The sequence below is a fragment of the Corythoichthys intestinalis genome, chromosome 15 (genome assembly GCF_030265065.1).
Source record: "Corythoichthys intestinalis isolate RoL2023-P3 chromosome 15, ASM3026506v1, whole genome shotgun sequence".
Classification (NCBI taxonomy): Eukaryota; Metazoa; Chordata; class Actinopteri; order Syngnathiformes; family Syngnathidae; genus Corythoichthys; species Corythoichthys intestinalis.
Genome location: NC_080409.1, coordinates 33,853,668 through 33,868,004, shown reverse-complemented (window position 1 = coordinate 33,868,004; position 14,337 = coordinate 33,853,668). Strand labels below are relative to the sequence as shown.

At 39.8% G+C, this 14,337-nt stretch overlaps 1 protein-coding gene across 4 annotated transcripts in view; it reads right to left on the bottom strand.

The window, feature by feature from the left end:
- Positions 1-14,337, bottom strand: part of zgc:110158 (uncharacterized protein LOC553590 homolog) — a 93,163-nt gene that overhangs the window by 13,915 nt on the left and 64,911 nt on the right. For 2 of the 4 annotated variants that reach the window (XM_057858784.1, XM_057858787.1), the window contains 11 exons: positions 11,920-12,003; positions 11,161-11,220; positions 11,026-11,092; positions 8,491-8,555; positions 8,323-8,384; positions 8,204-8,249; positions 7,968-8,003; positions 1,543-1,597; positions 1,306-1,376; positions 496-574; positions 391-419 (listed from right to left, as the gene is read on the bottom strand). In XM_057858784.1, coding sequence (XP_057714767.1) covers positions 391-419; positions 496-574; positions 1,306-1,376; positions 1,543-1,597; positions 7,968-8,003; positions 8,204-8,249; positions 8,323-8,384; positions 8,491-8,555; positions 11,026-11,092; positions 11,161-11,220; positions 11,920-12,003 — 654 coding nt within the window. The remainder of the gene's footprint in view (positions 1-390; positions 420-495; positions 575-1,305; positions 1,377-1,542; positions 1,598-7,967; positions 8,004-8,203; positions 8,250-8,322; positions 8,385-8,490; positions 8,556-11,025; positions 11,093-11,160; positions 11,221-11,919; positions 12,004-14,337) is intronic. The other 2 variants (XM_057858785.1, XM_057858786.1) reach the window with 2 other exon arrangements.

Below are 14,337 nucleotides of genomic sequence, written 5' to 3'. Positions count from 1 at the left end.
CCGGAAGTCACTCATTTTCATGGCGCGGGATTAAAAAAACTAAATAAAAATAGCGATCGCTTCCACACACATCCAAGCGGCCCATATCATTCAGGGGCATAAAATACCGCGTGTATTATGAAATAAACATGCTTTTTCGTGTCACAGGCACTTTAATGTCTAGACCGCGAATATAAGACGACCCCCTCTTTTTCAGTCTTATTTCAATGCAAAAAACACCATCTTATATTCGGGCCGATACGGTAATATGACTGGAAATAATGTGATTTTTATATGAGCCGGTTGATCGAGCAATCAAAAAAAATAATTGGTGATTAGTTGACTAATAAAATACTGATTTGTGGCAGCCCTAAAGTCAAGTAGGTAAGGTTTGGAAGTGAAGGTTCTCACCTTTGGCAAGCCGTCCATATCTCCAGACCCTGTGAAAGCACACCATACTTGTGTCGTAAAGAGCACTTGACGAGCACATAACAAGGATGAGAATAGAAAACGCACCGAGTGACCCGTTCATGTGGTGCGGCTCCATGGCTCCCATAGCGCCCATCGGCCCGTCAGGCCCGGGTCCCATAGGGAACTGGTGCAAATGGCAGAAAACCAACAATTTGCTGTTAAATCACGCCATTGGCGGTGATAGACGAGCCAGAGTTGCTCTAAAAATGAAGTGTTTTTACACTGACCACACAGTAACGTTGGAATATTACCACCTACAACGCTCAAACTTAGGGCAACACATCAGCAAACTTCCTACTATCCTTACTGTGGATAAATGTTCATGTGAAATGGTAATACCAGCAAGGATTTGAAGTTTTTTAAACACTGATGTTAGCTTTGTTAGAAGGAGGGAAAACTGGAAAAACAGGTGAGCGAACTTGTGTCCTCTGCTAGCATAAGTGATCTGCACTTAGGCTAAGCTAATGTACTAATGTGGTTTATTGGCACTGACTGTTGACTAAATACAAGCATCCGGCTTGATACCAAAATAAACAAACATAATTATTATTATTTTTTTTTTTTTAAACATTTTGGCCTTTGAGAGCATTTCAAGTTTTAGAGGAATTAATTCATTTATTGTCATCTATACATGGTCGGCACAAAGGTTGTCAAGCAGAAAAATGCTACCAATTATTTTGCATTCAAGTGAGTACGCAGTAATTTAGTGCTAAAAGGAAAAAAAATAATGTATGTTTTCAAAAAAACATGGTAGCGGTACAGTATCGGCATTGGCCATTATGATACAGCTGGGTAAGGGAATCGGCCAAAAAATGGTATTGGTGCAACAGTTGTATTTATTTCCACGTGACTTACATTGGGTCTGTTGCCTCCCGGTCCAATAGGGTTCATCATTGTGTAAATGTTTTCACTAGAGTTGGTCGAATCTAAGCAAAGCAAACAAATCAGCTACGTTAACAGATTGCATTTTGATGAAAAAAATAATGGTGAAATGCAAGATTGAGGCGGGATGAGAAATGAACGGTGAGGGGAGTATATGAAAGACGGAGGATGGAGTGAGAATGGGTTGGGTTTGTTAGGTAGGTGACGCACCACCTGGGCTGGGCATGATGGGAGTTCCGGGTGGACCTCCACCACCTGGGGGTCCCTGAAATAAGGAGTGAAGTGATCAGGTCCAAATTTAAACACATCAAAGCACATCATCATAATTTAGCTCTTATTTTATATGAGTTTATATTTCAATATTCACTGGTGTCACTGGCAGCCAAATGAATTAGAGTTAGTGCTCGGCGATAGAACATATTTCACGAAAAGTATAGTACACTTCTGACATGGTTAAAACAAACAAAAAAACAAAAAAGTCATACTAGTCACGTTAACTTAAAATTTTTAGTACCTAGCCATAATTCAAGTTATATTCACTTACATAAGTTGTTTTGAGTATCACTAACTGGTTAATGATTGCTGCCGTTCCTTCCCAGTCAAAATGGATTGGACTTCTATCTCCGTCAATGGCAGCTAATGATTTAATTTATGAAATATCATTAAAGCCGTAAAAACAGTAGGAAGGTTGTTGTGTTTCCTTAATTTAAGTGTTGTAAAGTGATGATTATCCAAAGTCACTATGCTGTCAATGCAATAATAATAATTCAATTTATCTGTAGAGTGCTTTTACAGATTCTTAGAGACACTTTACATTTACAATGCTGGCCAAAAGTATTGGCACCCCTGCAATTCTGTCAGATAACGTTCAATTTCTCCCAGGAAATGATTGCAATTACAAATGCTTCGGGAGAAATATCTCCATTTATTTTGCTTGCAATGACAAAACACAAAAGAGAATGAAAAAAATTTTAAATTGTTATCATTTTACACAAAACTCCAAAAATGGGCCGGACAAAAATAATGATACCCTTTGAAAAATCATGTGATGCTTCTCTAATTTGTGTAATTAACAGCACCTGTTACTTACCTGTGGCACATAACAGGCGGTGGCAATAACTAACTCACACTTGCAGCCAGTTAAAATGGATTAAAGTTGACCCAAATTCTGTCCTGTGTCCTTGTGTGTACCACACTGAGCATAGAGAAAACCAAAGAAATGTGAGGGCTTGAGAAGCAAAATTGTAAGGAAGCATGGGCAATCTCAAGGCTACAAGTCCATCTCCAAAGACCTGAATGTTCCTGTGTCTACCGTGCACAGTGTCATCAATAAGTGTAAAGCCCATGGCACTGTGGCTAACCTTCCTAGATGTGGACGGAAAAGAAAAATTGACGCAAGATTTCAACGAAAGATTGTGCGGATGGTGGATAAAGAACCTCAACTAATATCCAAATGAGTTCGAGCTGTCCTGCAGTCCGAGAGTACAACAGTGTCAACACGTACTATCTGTCGGCGTCTGAATGAAAAGTGACTCTATGTTAGGATACCCAGGAAGAACCTACTTCTGACCCAGAGACATAAAAAAAGCCAGGCTAGAGTTTGCCAAAAACATTTTGGAACAAGGTTCTCTGGCCAGATGAGACAAAAGTAGAGATTTTTGGGAAAAGGCATCAACAGAGTTTACAGGAAAAAAACAAGGCCTTCAAAGAAAAGAACACGGGCTCCACAGTCAAACATGGCGGAGTGTCCCTTATGTTTTGGGGTTGCTTTGCTGCCTCTGGCACTGGACTGCTTGACCGTGTGCATGGTAATGTGAAGTCTGAAGACTACCAACAAATTTTGCAGCATAATGTAGGTGGTCCCAGTGTGAAAAAGCTGGTCATGGGTCTTCCAGCAGGACAATGACCCAAAACACACTTGAAAAACCACTAGAACGCACTGGAGAGTTCTAAAGTGGCCAGCAATGAGTCCAGACCTGAATCCCATTGAACACCTGTGGAGAAATCTGAAAATGGCAGTTTGGAGAAGGCACCCTTCAAATCTCAGAGAGACCTGGAGTAGTTGGCCAAAGAAGAATGGTTTATAATTCCAGCACAGCATTGTAAGAAACTCAATGATGGATACCGGAAGCGGTTGTTCGCAGTTATTTTGTCTAAAGGTTGTGCTACCAAGTATTAGGCTTAGGGTGCAAATATTTTTTGTCCACCCCATTTTTGGAGTTTTGTGTAAAATGATAATGATTTTTTTTTTCATTCTTTTTTGCGTTTTTTCATTGCAAGCAAAATAAATGACGATATTACTACCAAAGCATTTGTAATTGCAATCATTTTCTGGGAGAAATTGAGCATTACCTGACAGAATTGCAGGGGTGCCAATACTTTTGGCCAGCACTGTACAACAAAGAAGCCAGAAAACAACTTAAGCACAATAAAGCAATGAAAAAAAAACAAAATTATAATTTAAAAGTCAGTTTTTAGGTTAGGTTTAGGGAGTGAGTGCCATAGGGAAGGGACAGCAATGGAGAATGCTCTGTCCTTCAAGTTCGGTGTGTTATTTGTGGGGTCAGTGCAAGGATGTTTCTATTAGATGTTGTGTGGTGACAGAGAATGTCTGTGAGGTAAAAAGGGGCCAAGTTATTCAGTGCTTTGTAGGTGAGTAGGATGATTTCAAACTGTACCGTGGTGGGTGATCGGTAGTGGGTGCATGTCGCGAAGGGCAGGGGTTATGTGATCTCCATAGCGCAGGGGTAACCAACTCCGGTGCTAAAGAGCCCCTATCCAGCTTGTTTTTCATGTCTCCCGCCTTTAACACACCTGAATCAAATGATCAGCTCATCAGCAAACTCTGTAGGAGCCTGATAACGATCACCATTATTTGAGTCAGGTGTGTTGAAGGAGGGAGACATGGAAAACAAGCTGGATGGGTTTCTCGAGGATCGGAGTTGTATACCCCTGCAACAGCGGGTTCGGGTGAGACTGCATGCAGCAGTTTTGGATATACAGGAGTACCTCGACATACGATCGCTCCGAAACACGATCTTTTCGACATCCGATGTGAAATTTGACTCCCTGTTTGTTTCTACATCCGACGACATGCTCGAAATACGACTTTTTATGACAGCGCTAGTTTCTTTGTTTTTCCGCAAGACGGACACACTGCGGATTTTCTTGTGAGAGAAATCAACACGAATTCCAAGAATGTTGGTGCAGGTGGTGAAAAAAGGGATGCTTACCATTGAAATGAAGATGGAAATGATAGAAAAATATGTGCGTGTCCATAAACTGGCTCGACAATACAGCTGTAGAATGTCTACGATCTCGACGGTCCTCCCCCGTCCTCTGTTCACTGTTCTTTATAAGGTGACGATTATTATTATTGTAACATCGCCAAAGAAATCGCCAGCCACATCAGGTTTTTCATCATTTATTTCAGAACTTGTGCTACACAACACGCCTACTGTCTGCCGCAGCTGACGCCAACAACAGAACATGAAAAGTGAAAGTAAAAACGCTAATGCACCTATCTCACCGTCACGTCAGCAATATGGTGCGTTCAGGTACACCACACAAAAACACATCCGCTACATTAGAACTAGAGCTGAAACGAATAGTAAAGCAACTCGAGTAACTCGAGTTTAAAAACTGATCGAGGTAATTTTAAACACCTTGAGTAATCGTTTAATTTGCCAGCTCTAAACATCACGTTTTGCCCGGACTACTTTTAATGCGGGACAACGCGCTGATGTCACGTGCGTAGAGGAAGAAGCAATAAATAAATTTTTTTTTTTTTAAACTTACTGCAGCCGACGTTGCTAAAAACTAGCCCGCATGATGCTACGGTGGTAGCAGGTAGCGTCTGATGCGTCTCATAGAGATCACATGTATGTTGAACTAGATGCGAAATGATAGTCAGCGGCGTTAGTAAACAGGCGCTATCTTAAAGCAGTAGACTTCTAAGCGCTAATAAATAAGTTTAACGTAACTGTCACTCGTTCATGTAACGTTAGCCCTGCTGAGGGCTAGGTTTCTATTAATTATGACCACTGTCGATGCGTGGCTAACGTGTCTTACATACAGGCTTTAATCTGTGAAAACATAGCGCTGTAGAGTGATGAGGGTGTAAAATAAAGACATAATAATGCTAACTGTCAATTTTAGCTCAGTCGTCATTGCTGGATAAAACACGGAGTAGCACTGGTCCCTCATGTGCTCCAATACAGCAGGTATCATACATTTATTTTGAACACTGGAAAAACTCAAAATCCTGTCAGGACTTACAGTTTAGACTAACTTAAAACTTAACTAGAACTTAAAAATAGTTTGACACAAATAGAAATTCAATTGAAACATGTGGGAAAAACACCTAACTTTTAAGTGATATGTGTTATCAAGCGTAATGGCATTCTTAGGTAAGAAATATATATAGCCTCTCTCTCTCTCTCTCTCTCTCTCTCTCTCTATATATATATATATATATATATATATATATTTTTTTTTTTTTTTTAATAAGATCTAAAACTTTTTTTGAGTGAAAGCAGTGAATTAGTCTTTTTTTTTAATTCTAGTTACATCTGAAATGCAATTGTTGGCTGTTTTCAACCATGTACATCGAAAATAAAGACATTGATTGACTGAAAATGGTTAAATATTAGTTTAATGTCTTGTTTTCTCATGTATATTTATAATTGCTCTTCACCTAAAAATATATATGTTTTATCCGATTACTCGATTAATCGATAGAATTTTCAGTCGATTACTCGATTACTAAAATATTTGATAGATGCAGCCCTAATTAGAACCCTATTTTTTTACATTATAACAGGTATTATAATTACTATTATTATATTATTATTCAGATTGTTATTTATAATTTATTTGTTTTGCTATGTGTAATTTCTATTTGCAATAGTAACAGCAGTATTTGTTAAGGATTTAGTGTAGGTTTTCGGGCGGTGAAACGAATTAATGGAATTACAATGTATTCTTATGGGAAAATCCTTCTTGACATATGACCATTTCGACTTAGAAACAAGGTCCTGGAACGAATTAACTTCGTATGTAGAGGTACCACTTTTCTATCGTTTATTGAGGAGTTTGGATGGAGAACCACAGAGAATGCTGTTTAATTTATCAAGTCTTGGGGGATGAAGGCAATGATGAGTGTTTATGCAGCAGAAGTGAGGGAGAGGCAAAGACCCTCTATGTTCTTTAAGGTGGAAAAAGGGAGTTCTGGTGATATGGTTTATGTGGTGGTCAAATCTTAGTTGAGTATAAAAAAAATTATCCGTAGGTTGCGTGAGTGTGTAGGGTGCAGTTGTTGAAGGTGAGGGAAAAGTGACAGCCTTTGATGAGAGCTGCAGGGTTGATGATGACTTTACCCGATTTGTCGCTGTTAAATTGAAGATAGTTTGCTTGCATTCGGGATTTAATTTCATTGAGACAGTTGTGAAGTGTAGATTAGGTTGGGTCTTTGTGGAGATGTATAGGTTTGGACGTCATCTGAAGAGGCCAAGGAAGTAAGTCACTCACAGCAGGGGTTGCTGAGCATCTTATTTTGGTTTTGCCATCCAAAAACAGCCCTTTGGCATGCTCGCGCTTTTTATCCATACAAGGCGTGCACAATGGAAATACACACGCCAGCTGGATAGTTTACGTACAACTACTATGCTACAATACGTAGCCAGCGTTCTATTTCAACTACAGTGTGTGTTGGCGATTTTGTATTGAAAATAAAAGCGTCCATTTATTATAATGAAAATCCCCGCAGCTAGATGCCGCAATGACACAAAAACACATTTGAAAACTAAAAAATCCCCTAAGCAGCGGTTTAACACCCACTTTTCACAATACTCGAATAAATTGCACATGAAAATCCAACAGCGCTCTGCACGCACAGCAACAACAAACAATAAAATGGCTAAAATGCAAACTATTTGAAGTCTAAATCTGCAGCTGGGGAGTATTATAAACTATCATAATCATCTTCATTTTTTACCTTGAATTGAATTTTAGAAAATTTCACTGTTTTTCTAAAGAAAAAAAAATCGCTCATTTGTTTTTGCGCCGTATGTTAACACCTCCTCTGTTCTTTTTCGTTCCATTAGAGCACCTTATCCAACCTGATCTGGTAGTAAGCAAGGTGTCAGGTGGTGACCATGTTATTAAGAAAAAAAAAAAAAAAACATTTTCAACATATATATTTAATTCCCAAAGTCAAATACGCTATTGTTTCAATATGTTTTGTTTACTGATTTATTTTAAAAAATACTACCAAAACACCTTTTTCCCTCCCTAACACTTCTGCGCCACTGGTCATCTGCATAGCAACGAAATTGTAGTCCATGTTTAGGGATTATCTGACCAAGGGGACGATGTAAAGAATGAAGAGGAGGGAGCCGAGTACCGGACCTTGAGGGACACCTTGTGGTAGGGGAACAGCAGGGGATGTGCAAATGTTATTTTGTTCGTGTTTTTTTTTTTTTTTTTTTTTTTTACTTTAAAATTTTTTTGATATTCTTTTATTCATTCATTTTGTGTATTTTTTTTCTTTCTTTTTATTTCTTAGTCATTAATAACATTAGGAAAAAAATCATGTAACGGGAATTTTTAACCTTTTTTTTTTTTTGTCAACTCACCACATAATTGCCTGGAGATGAGGATGAGTAGGCTATCTGCAGGGGGAAACCAGACAATTACAACTCAGCATAGGCAAAACCGACCCAGAGTCGATGAAGACCGCCAAACACCAATTTGCGGCGCTGCGGGCCGAGCTAAAGCACTTTGAATTACCTTGTCGTGACTTTAGCTGTACAAATAAATTTGTCTTACCAACTGTTCATTAGGTTGTAATGTATAAAAGCAGGTGACTCACTGAGTTGGCGTTAGGTCCCGGCCACGGCCCTCTCCCTCCTGGACCCCTATAATGACACAATGAAACATGATTAAGGGATCACCCCAATCATGTCTAGCACAACATGTGAATGACCGTACATGTTCATTCCTGGCATAGGGCCTCCCATGGAGTTTGGTGGAGGTCTCATGCCGCCGTAATTCTGTGAGATAAACAAAAGAGGTCCAATTTAACAGGTAGCAAACTCTAAATTGACTCACTTGTATCTCAAGGGGACAGCAGCGTGCATGCGGGCGTGGTAGTTGTACCTGTGGGCCCATTGCCATTCCTCGAGGGGGGTTCATCCGCATTGGACCGCCCATGTTAGGATGCCCTGAAAGGAAGCGAAAAAAGCGCACGTTAATTCTGTATATGGTTCTCCTCCCAAAGTCTAATTGAAATACGCGGCAGACTGGGCTGTGTCCTAATCCCATTAGTTCAAACCCTGTGGCTGTAATCTCCAGATAGAATCTCCACAGACCTCTTTCATCCTGGGCCATACTCAACAACTGAGTCCTCATGGGATTAAAAGGAGGGTAAAAATGACCATAAAATGGAAAAATATTTGTCTTTTAAGCAAATTATCTGTATTGTTCAATGGATAGTTTTGTCATGCAGCCTTAATTTGGACGATTATCAGCAAATTTTAAAAATAAGACAATAATTACTAAAGCAAATATTTTTGTACTAGTTGCCTTTATGCACATGACGTTATATTCCATTGCCCCAATACCTTCCCAACCACAAGTATGGCTAAATATTGGAATAATGCAAGATCCCAATGTTGCGTATATTTTTGCCATTTATAATCATTATGTATATTTTTTTACTTGTGTAATTTTTACTCTTTTTAACAATCAATTTTTTCCAAATTTTTTGTTTGAATATTTTGTTTACTGAGTTTTTCATTTTTTGTTTGTTATTATTTATTTGTATTTAATTTTACTTTGAAATAAGTATTTTGTATATATTTTTCTCCATTATATTCCTTTATAAATAGCGTTCTTTTTCTAATTTTAATAGTTTTTTCCCCAAAATAGTTTTTTTCCCCCTTCTTTTTGTATTTTCCGACAAATGTTTGGTCAATTTATAAACAGCTCATTTTAAGTGCAAAGCTGTCGTCCTCAATGACAGCCAAAAAGTTAATAACACAAAATTTGCAAGCACCCCAAAAACTTAAATGAAATTTAAAGTGCCTGTGACTCAAAAAAGCATGTTTATTTCATATTAAACGCGGTATTTCATGCTCCTGAATGAAATGGACCGCTTGGATGTATGTGGAAGCGATCCATATATTTATTGAATTTTTTTAATCCCGCGCCATTAAAATGAGTGACTTCCGGCCAGAGTCTTAATTGAGGAAGTAGGCGAATGCGATGACAGCGGACTAATCATTTTCACAATACAGCCATTACTATAGTGTGCCGATTCAGCTGACTTTGCGCATTATTTCTTTAATTTTTTGCTTCACGCCAGCCCAATGTGCTGTAGGCTTTTGTTGCTACACCAGGGAGAGTGTTGTGAGGCTTTTTGGATTTCGAAAAGATCCTGTTCACTGCCAAGAATGGCCAAAACAAGTCCGGCAATCTAGAGACCATTGGACAGATGACAAATTAAGCTACGTTTTATGTTATGTCAAATACTGGGATCATGGCAAACGTTTCAATAAGGAAGTGGCTTGCATTTTGTGGGTGACAATGCTCCACTGAGAAGGCCACTTGGCCGATGACCGGCGGCTTGTCACACACGACGGTCGCCAGCTGATAAAGGTGTGCCCGCCTATAGAGCGCTATCCTCGGCTTGGGCCCGAGGAGCCTCCCGCTCTAGTCTCCGGTTCTCGATTGTGTCTCGATTTCCAGCCCCCTTGGCCCTCTTCAAGTGCCCGCCTGGAGAGCGCTATACGTGGCTTGGGCAGCCACACGCTCCGACGTCGGCCGGTTTGTCCACCGAGAATGAGCCATTTTCAGCATTCATTCCCCTCTGCGTCCCCGGCGACAAGCACTGCCAGCCTGCCGGGACCACAGCAGAATGACAAGCCGAAACTTGCTTGCCGCCGGGGGCTGGCCGATCGGTGAAGACAATCACCCCCGCCGCCATGTGCGACATGAGTTTGGGTAGTTTTGTGTGATTTTTCGTTTTCGAAAGGCGAGGAAGAGACTTGGAAGAACAGTTCGGTTCGGGTTAGCGTGTCCCTTAGCTCTCATGCCTCCTTTAAGCTCTCTCCTCCGTTTCCAAAGCCGGGGAAGGGAAATGGCAAAAGCTGGACTAACTACGGTGGCGTAAAATACCGTTTGAAAGGTTTAAGAAGTCGGCAGTTTTTATCATTAAACAGTAATTTAGCCCTGTCATATTGAATAAATGCTTTCAATTTAGCACAAGACTGTTATTTGTCAAGACAATACAATATATTTAGCAATTGGGGAAAAATACTTAGATAAAAAGAATATCCTGTAAAAATATTGGAGTAGAGAGATAAAAACAATGATGACATTTTGCTACTCTGTGTCGCATTTTCCTCATTCTGAATCTTTTTCCTCCATTGGGCTGAATTCTAAATCAGCTGAAATCGTTACTCTGCCGACGTCATGACCCAGATGGCGGCGCCAGAGCGCCATAATGACAACAGTAGCTAAACGGCAGATTGAAAGACTCTTTCTCATCATCAGCACGTTGCCAAATTGTTGTGTATAGTCAACTAGTCTCAAAATATGATTTTAATTCACATAATAATGCTATTTAAGATTTTTTATGGTGTCGCAGGCACTGTAATCTATAGCAATCTTTTTTTTAAAAAGTTCCTGTACCTTGCGGTCGCGTTGGATCCAAACTGTTTGGCAGGAGAGGCTGAGAGCCCGGGATTCCACCTGGAGGCTGAACACCATAAAACATGACTAAAAGGCGATCCGCTTGGAGTTAAATAAGAAAGGTGTTCCTTGTACCTGATTTGGCATTCGGAGAGCGGGTCGGGGTCCACCCGGGTACCGCGGTGACATGAAAGGCTGTGAAAAGACAAAAAGTGTGAGTTTTGGCATCAAACTAATGCCGAGGACACACAGAAGAGGCGGGTAACGTGTAAAGACACACCACATCTCCCTGCAGTCGGCGTAACCCGATACGGCCTGCGGTCACGCTGGTTATACGCAAACACGGCGGGGCCGACAACAACGACGGCAACCTTTTGAAGAAGCCAGTTTCCGTTTCGGGAAACCAGAAACCGCGAGAACGAAGACCTAGGCTGGGCCTGGAAGTTAGCAAGATTGCTGGCTAACCCCAACTCTGATTGTTCCATTTAGGAGCATGGTTGAAGTGGGGATGTGAGCGTATGCTTGGTGCCTTGTTTTATTCATAAGCTGCTAGAAAAAGCAAGTAAAGGAGATGTATGTGTGTGTGTGTGTTAAGGGCAGTGGAGCAGATAAGTACGCAACCCCCACAAGCAGCTCCGGGGGAGGGGCAAGGAGTGAATAATTTATCTCACGTAAGGACACCCGATGCTGGGCCTTGACGAGGGGCACGGCCTGCCTCCCCAACAGTGACCAGAGGGACAGGGATTATGGTCCTAGAACCAGAACCAGGTTAACGGGCCGCAAGTGTCAATGTGGAAGAATGTGACGGAGAGTGATAGAGGGGGCTTGAATTCAGGTGGGCTTTTGATGGGAATGAAAGTGAGAAAGGGTTGTGGGAGAGTGTTTGCCTCTTACCTGGCCGTGGGGTCCCATCATGGGGTTGCTTGGGTTGTGTGTGGGGGGCTGTGCGTGGGGGGACTGTTGAGAGCCGGGTGGTCCCTTTAAGAAAGAAGAGGGGTGGGGGTGGGGGTTACACCTGGAGGAAGCACCCCATTGGAGGATGTGAGTCTGTTTCACGTGGATATATACATTTAACTCGTTCAGTGCTAATGAACGCCAGCAACTTTCCCAGTCAAAATGGATTGGCTGTCTATGACAGCCATTGAGTTGCAAAGTTATTTAAGAGTGTTAACTCTAAAAGCCGGAATTATATACAAACTAATGCCGGGCAATATGGAGAAAAAAAAAATCACCATATTGGCCATTTTATATCATGATAATGATATACCACAATATGGTATATTGACGCTGGAATACCCAGCGTGGGCCTTTATAAAAATTTTAATAATTTCATATTTATCTTTATTAGTGGCTAATTCTTTCCCAGTGTCGCAGGTGTTATACATGTTAACCAGACCCGTGCAGTCCATAAGGCGAGCTAGGCAAATGCCTAGGGGCGTCGCAGCGTCCAAAAGGGTGTCAAGGAAAATGTTCAAATAATATTTAATGATAGCAGTATTCCCCCAAAAATATACAAGACAATAAAACACAAGAACAACAAAACATATCGTATTAAGTCTTTAAATAATAATGAAATCATTTTTATAGTGTTTCTTCTACCCGTTTCACTGTTTCCCGTGATGCGGTAATTTCACCACTGTCTCTAGTCTCACTCCCCCCCAGACCAGCGAGCTACCTGAAGGTGCTATTTTTAGCTTCCGCAATTGAGCGACGTTACGGTGACGAGTCAACGTCATGAAAAGACAAAGGCCCGCCGGTCGTATTTTAGAAAGAAGAAATAATAGGAGCATAAATGTGAAAAAGAGGTTTATCGTGATGAAAAAATCGTTTTTCAACTGCATAAACACATATAGTTAGCGTAATTGCTAGCTAGCGGTTTACATATAGTTTACATGACATTCTGCTAAAGCTAAATTATACTGTATACTGTAATTGTACTACTATTAGCCAGGTCTGTTGTTTTAGAAATATTTTCAGTAATCAACCAGCTGTGGATTAGTTTCAGTTAAATTTACTCCACCTCCCATTTTAGAGAAAGTTGGACAAAGTGTATGGGGGACTAAAATTGTAATTTTCTGATTTTCATGTGATGTGAAGCACTTTTACCTTGTGTTAAATTTTGCCATTAAATGTGCATTGCCTAAAAGTGCCAAGGTTAATTAGATAAATACACCATTAAATATGCAATTAATAATTTCATACTTCCGTGATATGGGGGGCTAAAAGTGCCATAGATTTGAATGCAAACATTTGGTATTAAGTGTGTTATTCATATATTAAGATGGCAATTCTGTTCATGTAAAAAAAAAAATTCAATTTGTTTTGTTTGTTATCATACAGTATTTTATTTAATTCATTATTATTGGATGATCCTGTGTAGTTCCAGTGCTTCATGAATTTATTTTTATTTTTCAACTTCGCTCATCAAAGATAGTGGCCGGATTGTAACACCTGATTGAGCCAGATATAGTAGGTTATGTCATGCTGGTTTCACAATCAACAGCTATTTGACTAATATAATGTAACATTCCACTTTTCTCTCTTAGTAGAAGCTTTTCTGAAATATTTTCCTTCCACCTGTACATCCCGGACCATCTTTTACAGCCAACTTATCCACAAAAACACCAAGTCCAGTACCTTCCCCCACACAAACTGCCAGTGGAGACAGAAGTGTAACTTCCAAAACAGCTGTCATATGTGCAATAGATGCTTCTGCATCAGTGAAGACAAGGGCGAGTAAGATTATAGGTCAAGGTGAAAAAAAAGTTGCATTTTAAAATGTTCTGTGTGTGTTTATATAGGTTTGTGCGGGTGGTTGCTAATAATACTGTAATAATAATTGTAATTTATTTTATTTATTCATGTGTTTTTGAAGTGTTTTTGATTGGTGTTTTTGAATAGTTATTAGAGCTTTTTTCTTTTTTATTTCTGCACTTTGTTTATTTTTGTTTTTTTATATAATAAATTACAAAGAGATAATGTGCTTTTTCAGTGTGAGTGTTTAAATATTTGTGCTGAAAATAGCTGGGGGTGTGGTGCCAGCAAATATGTTGCCTAGGGTAACAAATTGGTCAGGAACGGCCCTGTGTTAACCACCTCTCTCAGTTAGCTATGTGTAAATAAATTGTTACTTTGCTATCAAAAGCTCTATTTGACTTGTTGTTTGTTATTTTGTAAAAGGAAAACATTATTCAGATGTTTGGGATGTAACTAAAGCAAAAATAGCTGTGTTGAAGTCAAAGTTATGTTTGAAATGTACGCGTTTACAAAAAGCTCCATTTCTCTGTTATCAGAAATTGGAAAATTGCTCAA